The 11,153-nt window shown below is 31.5% G+C and overlaps 1 protein-coding gene across 1 annotated transcript; it reads right to left on the reverse strand.

Annotated features, from left to right (window-relative positions):
• Positions 1-1,783: 1,783 nt before the first annotated feature.
• On the reverse strand, positions 1,784-10,746 carry LOC116121412 (MADS-box protein AGL24-like). Its single transcript, XM_031407370.1, has 11 exons — positions 10,523-10,746; positions 5,463-5,541; positions 5,085-5,146; positions 4,898-4,997; positions 4,764-4,805; positions 3,368-3,439; positions 2,990-3,051; positions 2,803-2,902; positions 2,669-2,710; positions 2,037-2,078; positions 1,784-1,945 (listed from the first exon to the last, which is right to left on the reverse strand). Exons 1-11 carry the CDS (start codon positions 10,705-10,707, stop codon positions 1,784-1,786), a joined length of 948 nt encoding a protein of 315 aa, XP_031263230.1. The 5' UTR covers positions 10,708-10,746.
• Positions 10,747-11,153: the final 407 nt, after the last annotated feature.

Raw genomic sequence — 11,153 nt, forward strand, 5'->3', positions numbered from 1 at the left:
ACTCGTAGGCTCATTATCATATCGGCAGTGAATAGTATCGCGATTGACACCAATCAATCGTTTCACTACACACAAATCAAGATTGACCCCTAGCAAAACATCATGGCCACTCGATAGATTCGGATTCAGCAAAACGGCTACCTATCAACGATATGGTTACCGTACAATCAAATCCTTCATCATCTGTTATCTCATCGAGGCTGAGATACATAAATAGTGTCAACCTCAGTTATTCTCGATGTCTTTATATTCAGTTACTGGACCAATGATCGGAATAATAAATTAGATTGAGCAACAACTCAATCCCACTGTGACCATAGCTTTAGTACCATTGTCATTCACTGAATTACGCCGTGAAATAACTTCTTCTATACTAGGGAGTGATGAATCATCTATTGATCCACCATAATCTTGATACACTCCTCGATGTAACCAATCACTACCGTATTGATAACTTGAAATAGAAATATGTTAGGCTAGTGTCAAACTACACTAATCGGTATACAAGGCACTCCGGTGATCTCAAGTCTAAGGATCATATGCACCATAATTCGTTAGAGGATTTGTTCCATAGACACTAGGGTTACTTTCTATATGGAATCCTCTAGTGAGTTTGTCTAGTGAATTTGCCTACAACAAGCACCCATGTGTTATACTAGATTATCAATAAACAACCTTGACAGGTAAGATCAATCACTCTTTTCAACAGGGTCATTCAACTCTATGATAATCTTACCGCATTATCTGTGTCTTTGGTCAGAATAATACTAGAACTACAAGTATTTCTAAAATGGTCATCATATGTAATTATAGGGTTCTCACTATCAAGATTTGAAACACTTGATACCCTCGTCATGATTCTACCATCCTAAGGATATATATTAATACATCAATTATAATTTACATGATATAATAAAAAACGTATTTTATTGATTAATATACGTTATTACAAAGAGTCAATTCTATAATAATTGATTGACTCCAAGATACCTACTCCAACAATATGTCCCCTCTCTATGTTTCAATTTTCAAATGTAAATGAGTCAAAGAAAGTAAAAGATAAACAAGCTTAAAAAATAAACCCAATTATAGAATTTATTTTTTCAACAATATTTCACTGAAACAAAATAATTGAGAGAGAAAAAAAGTTCTTTCGCTTAGCTAGGTTTACGCATCAAAGTTTTGCCATCCTGTAATAATAAATAAGAAACCTATGATATGGCTGCCCATGAACTCTGAAGTATTATGAAAACAAAGTAAATTTATAACACGATATTTCTTTATTGAAGGTTTGCAATACTCTTAAATACCTTTCTCCTGTCTTAGGCCTTGAGTATGCCAATCATAATTACTTATATGCAAACATACACCATCACACATATGGCAGTGGCACCGGCACCCACCACCAGCCAAGATGAGATAGAAGAATCCACAAGAAGGTCAATCGTTTTTACAGTACTACTACTACATAATAAATCACAACTTTTCAAGATGACATTGGTCCAGCTTTATTTATTGCGAGAATCCACTTGTCTTCTCAAATTCAGCAAGAGAAGGGAAGCCTACAGAATAGTCGAAGAAGCAAAATTGATCAAAAGAAAATTAAAAATGTCCAGCAGTACCCTTGCATGTTGACTTCGCATTAATTATTGTATCAATATAAGGTTGCTTTCTCACTCTCATCTCTTTTATCAAAATGCAGAAACATTGTGATAAGCTTAAACTATTGAATTGGGAGATAAGATTCATTTACATATGCATGACCCTATACTGATAATTAAGCTCACCCTAATTTGAGAGAAGTATCAGAACTGTCATCCTCTATAGGCGGGCCGCTGCTGCAGCTGCAAATATTAGTAGCAGATTCTGATGACAACCCTTCTTCCTGAATTGCGATTTCTGAATCAGCTAGGACGAGGCTTTTTCCCTTATACAAGTTGGACACCTGTTCCAAATTTGAAAGATCTCTCGCCATTTTCAAATAAAATGAAATAAATAAAATTATTATAACAGTCCACCAAAATGAATTCGTATACCTTCTGTTTTAGCTGTCTATTGTCCTCCAATAGTTGTGCTCCCTGCAAATAGTACCAAGTTGAAAACTCAAGATAGAACTCTTGACTTATGGTATCTTAATAATCAAAAGCAAACTGGAGAGGTCTTCAACCAAAGAGCCTTGATATATATATATAAAGTATTGCAAACCATTAGATGGAAATTAAAGAACTTAAGCTATAGCTCATGACTGTGTCCTTAAAATTATAATGCAAACTGAAAATTTGCATGTACATTTGAAAATTGCTAATATTATAAACAGAAAAATCTTTCGTGGAAAATTTTGATGCCAAAAAATTAAAGTCATTATATATATAAAAAATAAAAACTCTCAAGAGTGAAAGTCCACATACTTTAGTTGATTCATGTATTATAGATAAACATTAGTTTCATATTTCCATGAATATCTCCTCTCTGACTTTGAGAAGATCTCAATTTAATATATCCTCATGGAGAAACTTGTTTGTCATCCTTCTAGTACACTATTGCTTCTACCACAAACAGTGACTGCTAACTTTAAATTAGTAAGAAAGATCATGAACAAAAGGCATAGATTAGTAATTTAAATTTTCCAAAAGAAAAAAAATATAGAAATAAATATTTGTCTTCTAACCTTTGTTTCAAGTGAAGAGATCTCGTTCATAATCAGTTCACTCTGATAAGGAAAATAAAACTCATATAAACACCTACTTGAATCATGGTAGATATATATACATAGTTTGCAATAAAATTTAAAAAAATACATACCTTTGTTTCAAGAACACGCCCAAGTCCTGATTCAAGCAATTTTTCGAGTTGTTGTAATTCCTCTATATTCAATCCTTTAAGATCTTCTCCTCGCATTTGCCTATTATAAAAGGTTATATTAATAATAAAGGAATTTTTGCTAATTTACCAAAGTAAAAAGACAATATAACTACATTAAAATATTTACCGTAGTTCATGGCTCTTATCAGCAACTTCCTTGCTCAATCTGATGTTGTTGCTATTTTCCAGCTATATAAGAATAGAATTGCCAGTCAGTTCTGATATGTAACGATTGACAATTACTGGGAAAAAGAAATTTATATATGTGATGCCAAGTTAGCCAATGCAAGTGAGTTGGAAATCTCTTCCATTGCAGTTTTTGAATACTCAACTAGTTAAAAATATGCTTAATTAAAAAGTTATATTAGTGAACCCCAAGCCTTTTGGAAAATTCATCTCAGAAATTCTAATGGCATGCCTATGTCATTTTCCTTTAAACTCTTAAAACTTATATCGCAATCATAGTTATGCTATGATAACTAACAAAACTGATCAAATAAATTACCTGCAGTTCAAGCGATAGTTGGTCAAGCTTTCCGATGTTGTTAGAATGCAGATTATACCTTGAAATTGTGTCCTTCATGCTTCACAACGAAATGTATAAACTAAATATGTTAGACAGGTCAGAACTCATAGCAAAATTTGCCATGTATAGGACTAGTTAAAGCACATTGAACTGTTTGAAACTATACTGTAACTTAACATATATGGCAAGTGGAGTTTAAATTAATTGCTAGAATAAAGATCCCATCAGCCGGGAAGGCATCAAACCCTATTCATCATATATATGATCTATATAAACTTATAATGATTTTTAATCTAACTGAACTATCTATTCACCAAATGACATGTTTGTTATCTGTCATTACATCCAATCATCCATCATCCACCCCATATTTTTAAGCATTTGCAATTAGTTATAACATAATACAACCATTCAACTGATATATTGACTGATAATTTAAGTGAAAATCAAGAAAACCTAGCCATTTGAAAACTTACAAGAGATGAAAAGTCATATCCAATTTATTTAACTAACAAAGTTCATTCACCTTAAATTTAACAACTTTATAACACAATGTTATGTTCTAGTGAATGAAAATCTGAACAAACAGTAAAATTAGAGTAAAAAAGTGTCAACATGCCTTAGAGATTCTGTTACTAACAATTAACAAAGGATGTAATATGATATAACCACTTTGGCCTGCACAGAATAAAGAAGAATTTCAACAAACCCTTACAACGTGACATGATGAAGAGAAGAGCTTCTGTTATTCAGATGTATTGACTGAAAGGCCACAAAGGGAGGTGGAGTCACATATGAAGAAGGATCCCAGTTTAGGAGAAAACTTGGCTAAAGCAAATATATTTATTCATACTTATATCTACTACTACAGCTCAGATCAAATGGCCAAGGCAACCACTTCTTATTCATNACCATTAGATGGAAATTAAAGAACTTAAGCTATAGCTCATGACTGTGTCCTTAAAATTATAATGCAAACTGAAAATTTGCATGTACATTTGAAAATTGCTAATATTATAAAAAAAAAAATCTTTAGTGGAAAATTTTGATGCCAAAAAATTAAAGTCATTAAATATATAAAAAATAAAAACACTCAAAAGTGAAAGTCCACATAATTTAGTTGATTCATGTAATATAGATAAACATTAATTTCATATTTCCATGAATATCTCCTCTCTGACTTTGAGAAGATCTCAATTTAATATATCCTCATGGAGAAACTTGTTTGTCATCCTTCTAGTACACTATTGCTTCTACCACAAACAGTGACTGCTAACTTTAAATTAGTAAGAAAGATCATGAACAAAAGGCATAGATTAGTAATTTAAATTTTCCAAAAGAAAAAAAATATAGAAATAAATATTTGTCTTCTAACCTTTGTTTCAAGTGAAGAGATCTCGTTCATAATCAGTTCACTCTGATAAGGAAAATAAAACTCATATAAACACCTACTTGAATCATGGTAGATATATATACATAGTTTGCAATAAAATTTAAAAAAATACATACCTTTGTTTCAAGAACACGCCCAAGTCCTGATTCAAGCAATTTTTCGAGTTGTTGTAATTCCTCTATATTCAATCCTTTAAGATCTTCTCCTCGCATTTGCCTATTATAAAAGGTTATATTAATAATAAAGGAATTTTTGCTAATTTACCAAAGTAAAAAGACAATATAACTACATTAAAATATTTACCGTAGTTCATGGCTCTTATCAGCAACTTCCTTGCTCAATCTGATGTTGTTGCTATTTTCCAGCTATATAAGAATAGAATTGCCAGTCAGTTCTGATATGTAACGATTGACAATTACTGGGAAAAAGAAATTTATATATGTGATGCCAAGTTAGCCAATGCAAGTGAGTTGGAAATCTCTTCCATTGCAGTTTTTGAATACTCAACTAGTTAAAAATATGCTTAATTAAAAAGTTATATTAGTGAACCCCAAGCCTTTTGGAAAATTCATCTCAGAAATTCTAATGGCATGCCTATGTCATTTTCCTTTAAACTCTTAAAACTTATATCGCAATCATAGTTATGCTATGATAACTAACAAAACTGATCAAATAAATTACCTGCAGTTCAAGCGATAGTTGGTCAAGCTTTCCGATGTTGTTAGAATGCAGATTATACCTTGAAATTGTGTCCTTCATGCTTCACAACGAAATGTATAAACTAAATATGTTAGACAGGTCAGAACTCATAGCAAAATTTGCCATGTATAGGACTAGTTAAAGCACATTGAACTGTTTGAAACTATACTGTAACTTAACATATATGGCAAGTGGAGTTTAAATTAATTGCTAGAATAAAGATCCCATCAGCCGGGAAGGCATCAAACCCTATTCATCATATATATGATCTATATAAACTTATAATGATTTTTAATCTAACTGAACTATCTATTCACCAAATGACATGTTTGTTATCTGTCATTACATCCAATCATCCATCATCCACCCCATATTTTTAAGCATTTGCAATTAGTTATAACATAATACAACCATTCAACTGATATATTGACTGATAATTTAAGTGAAAATCAAGAAAACCTAGCCATTTGAAAACTTACAAGAGATGAAAAGTCATATCCAATTTATTTAACTAACAAAGTTCATTCACCTTAAATTTAACAACTTTATAACACAATGTTATGTTCTAGTGAATGAAAATCTGAACAAACAGTAAAATTAGAGTAAAAAAGTGTCAACATGCCTTAGAGATTCTGTTACTAACAATTAACAAAGGATGTAATATGATATAACCACTTTGGCCTGAATAGAATAAAGAAGAATTTCAACAAACCCTTACAACGTGACATGATGAAGAGAAGAGCTTCTGTTATTCAGATGTATTGACTGAAAGGCCACAAAGGGAGGTGGAGTCACATATGAAGAAGGATCCCAGTTTAGGAGAAAACTTGGCTAAAGCAAATATATTTATTCATACTTATATCTACTACTACAGCTCAGATCAAATGGCCAAGGCAACCACTTCTTATTCATCAATCAACATATGAAGTTAAGACATGCATTTCAATCAAGAGACTTAACCATGAAAACATAAAGACATGGTAATAGTTTATATGATAATTTATGTCATATGGTTAATCAAATTCAAAGGAATTTATAGAAATGTATATATTGATCCCCAAATTCATGGTAGAATTCAGAATTGATGTATTTCTATAGCAATCAACAATAATTATGCTTCCAACAAAGTAATAAGTTTGAGATTTAGGTGAAGTTTAACCGTGCAGCTCTGAGAAATAAGATTAATATCAAATTAATTATAAGAATACACATATATACTATATAACAAATGTTCCCCAAAAACCCATCTATATCAGCTCAAGAATGATCATGTTCACAACTATCACCTTAATAAACAGGTTACTCAATAAGAAATAGGAAAAACAAGTGATATTGTCATGAAACATAATGAACTACTGGTTCACTATAGTCACACAAAAAACAAAAATTAAGAATACCACAGGGGTGCCAAGTTATCTATACAACCAACCAATGTATTTACACCACCTATTAAAAATATTCTCTCTCATCAATCTTCATCATAAATGTGATTGAATTATTAATTTTAAAAACTATTTAACAACAGAATATTGGTTAGTGATACAGATGACGTAGTACCTCTATGGTATCATAGAAGTTCTTAATCATGTTAGCACCTTTTACAATTAAGTGTCAATATACATGATTTTTCCTTACAAATAGACATTTCCCATTGAATCTGGTTTGAGGCCATGGAGCCCTATTCTTCAAAAGTAATATCAGAATTCACTCCAAACTCAATCTAACATAAGTCCACAACATTTTACCCTCACAAGGCCACATGCAAGGAAAGTTCTCAAAAGCTTGTTTATACTTACAATCAAACAAACAAATTTTGGCTTAAATTGAAAGAAAGTTAATTCAACTTGTTCAGAATCGAGCACATTCATGCATATAAGACTCATCGATGACTAATGTAAGGTCAGTTTAAATTTTGAACAATTTTTACATGGTTACAATCAATCTTCAACATATATAATTATTAGAACTTGACTCGCTTTTGCACTTGAGAATCAAGCACATTCATGCATATAAGACTCATCGATGACTAATGTAAGATCAGTATAAATTTTGAACAATTTTTACATGGTTACAATCAATCTTCAATATATATAATTATTAGAACTTGACTCGCTTTTGCACTTAAGAAGAATTTAATTTATTATTAAGCTTATATATATATAGGATTTGATTGTAGATAGAGACTGAAACCTGTGCAGGGATAGGGGCGGATGTAGCCAAGTGGATCAAGGTAGTGGATTGTGAATCCACCATGCACGGGTTTGATCCCCGTCGTTCGCCAATCAATAAATGGACCTTTTGTTACGAAGACACAAGACAAACCTAGAAAGAATTTTTTCTGTATGTCATCTTGAGGCTTTCAAACGCATCCAAGCAATTGGTATCCGATTGAAATAGAAAGATAGAAGCATAGATTCGCGCATTTATTTATTTATTTATGTATTTAAAGGATTTGATCGTAGATAGAGACTGAAGCCTGTGCAGGGATATGGGCGGATGTAGCCAAGTGGATCAAGGCAGTGGAATGTGAATCCACCATGCACGGGTTCGATCCCCGTCGTTTCCCACATAAAATGAACCTTTGTACGGACAACAAGACAAACATAGAAAGAATTTTTTCTTGCATGTCATCTTGAGGCTTTCAAACGCATCCAAGCAATTGGTATCCGATTGAAGAGATAGATATATATATTATATATATATATATATAATATATATATATATATATATATATATACTATATATATAACTTATGAGATCAACTCAAGCTCAATAATATATATATATGTATATATATATATCTTATGAGATCAACTCAAGTTCAAGCTTAGAAAACTTACAAATATTATATACATGTCCAAGCTAAACAACCCAAAACTCAACCAAACATTTTCAAACCCTTGCATAAAAAAGTCTCATTAGAAGGTCATTTAGCTAGACTCTTTCACCTTAAATGAACTAACATCGAGCTTAATTTAGAAGGTCAACTAGAGTCTTTCACCTTAATTAAACCAACATCTAGCTTGATTTTAGCTTGGTTAATTACTTTATTGGCCTGCTCGGTTTTGCTGACCAACTTAATCATGTTTATTGAAATGATAAGAGTCATTATTCAAATCAGCTAGCCTTTGAAACCAAGAAAGTTAAATGGCTGTCTGCCACTATGGAAACCCAAAAATACAAGAGGACTTTTCATGCGGAACCTTGAATGATAAGGACGACACCAACATTCTCAAAAACTCAAAAGGCTTTAAATTTGATAAAAATTTATGGTCTTATGACACATTCATGAACATTAATTATGATAAGTTTGAATATTAATGCTTGCCATAAGATGCTTAACCATCGACCATAACTTTGAATATCAACAAGTAAAAATTCTTTGCCAATCTATCTTTATTTCCAGCTAGTCTCGCTGAATTATGAGAGCGTAATTTGTTATACTCAAGACAATATAATGTTCAAATATTAGAACAAAACTATATCAAAGTTAAAGTAAAACTTTAATTCACTGAATCTATTGATACTTACTCCTCCCCTCTTCTTTCATATCAAGATAGAAAATGCTAATTAAAATAAAACTTGTAACATCTGCTTCAACCACTATTCATTATTGTTCAGTTTTTTAATGAGAATGATCTGCTTCATATCTTACATTTCGTTATTTAACCTAATTATGATATTTTTTTTTTCACTAAGGACTGGCAGATTTTTAAATCATGAAATGATAACCATCAATTCTTATTTTTTTTTTTTTAAAAAAAAAATTAAAAATTAACAGCATTTTCATAACCATCAATATATAGGTCTGGAAAGTTGCTGTCAAACATACATAGATTACTTGTAATCTTGTATCCATTTCATACACAAACAAACACAATAAATAACAACTCTACCTAACATGCACCCAGAAATTATTTATAATTTTACTGATGAAATGATAAGTATTAATATGTTCATATCATTAACAATATTATTTAACTTCAAACCTTATTATCAAACAAACAATTAAATATTATACATATACAATACTATTAACCCATCCCCCATGCATCCTCACTCAACCTGTGTTCTTTCGAAAACTATTTATACTTATACAATTGACTCAATGATATTTTTACAATATTTATTTTGTTAACTACCATAACAGTATCCTAGATTATAGATACGTAATAAGGAATGTAATTAAGCTAGAACGTGACCTGAAAAATAAACTAAAATAATTACTTCATATATTTAACTTAAGACATATAACATAATTGTTATAATGTAAATTTATATTTCTCACCTTGACACCAATTAAATAATTAAATATAGGCGTACGTACATTCATCATATGGTTGAACTCGTTGAATATTTAAAGTAGTTGAGCTCAAATACAGAGATGAAGTTATAATGTTGGTATTTGTTTTGTTATTTTATGACAAAATAATAGGTCAATTAAGAATATGAGGAAAATGTTTGAGACGTTGATTTTATGCGATCTGTTCATATTTCAAGAAAAGTCACCCCACAAGCCACAACGGGATCGAGACTCCGCCAAAGTCTGTGAACCCGCTGTAACAAGCAACCATAGAAATCAAAGTTTAAGGTCTGACGCGAGACTGCTGTTGACGAGAAAATCTAAAAATGCAATTCAATGGAAGAGATAACAAAGATCTTGGAAGTGGCCGTGAGGATTTTCACTCTTAATTAATATAAACTCTAAAGAGTCCATAGAATTAATCAAGTCTGAGAGTGTGAACCGAAGTACGACGTTTTTTTGAAAGCGACCATGGAATTTCAGCAAAGAAGTTGCTTTATTCCCTTCTGTAAAAAAAATTTCTTGGTGCTTGAAAGATCGAACGTAATGGGAAAGAGTAAAAACTTGAAGGAGTCTCTCCCACGCGCGGACAAACACAACGACAAAGAGACGAAAGCGCATAAACGCAGACACGGGAAGACAAAGGACCGAAATAATAGGTGGAGTTCAAGAAGAAAAGTTATAGATTTATCGTACGGAATTTTAATATGGAGAAAAAAAAATTGGAATTGGAAAATACCTGGAGGCGCTGCAGTACTCAAAGAGCTTGCCAGTAGCTGAGAAAATGATGAGAGCAACCTCGGCGTCACAGAGAACAGAAAGCTCTTCAGCTTTCTTAAAGAGACCTCGCCTCCTCTTAGAGAAGGTGACTTGCCTGGCCGTTACGTTATCAATCTTCTTGATCTTGATCTTCTCTCTCGCCATTCTTCACCCTCCAAAAATCATCAACCCATAACTTTCACATTTTCTAAGTATAAGAAAGTAAGAANTTTTTAATCTTTCAGATTTGTTTGTGATTGATTCTTTGTTAGATTAGTGTTAGTGAAAGAAACTGACTCTTAGATTTGTTTGGAGCAAGAAGATTGACCTTGATGATAAAAAGTTGATTATGACTCGCTTATTGGTAAACTTGTTTTTAATTTTATTAATTACTAATATATTGAATATTGTTTTTTTAGTAGAAAAAGTTTGAGATTGATTTGAATGATCCTTTAGTCCTTGAGTACCTTAATTAGCTTATGGGTAGGGTTTATTTCCATAATCATTTTTCACCAAACAAATAATTCAAAGGTTTGAAATATTTATTTTTGAATAATTTTTTATTTAATGTGTATATTGTAATTGTTATTTATTTGTTTTTTTTTAATATT

Source organism: Pistacia vera, unplaced genomic scaffold (assembly GCF_008641045.1).
Source record: "Pistacia vera cultivar Batoury unplaced genomic scaffold, PisVer_v2 Contig979, whole genome shotgun sequence".
NCBI lineage: Eukaryota > Viridiplantae > Streptophyta > Magnoliopsida > Sapindales > Anacardiaceae > Pistacia > Pistacia vera.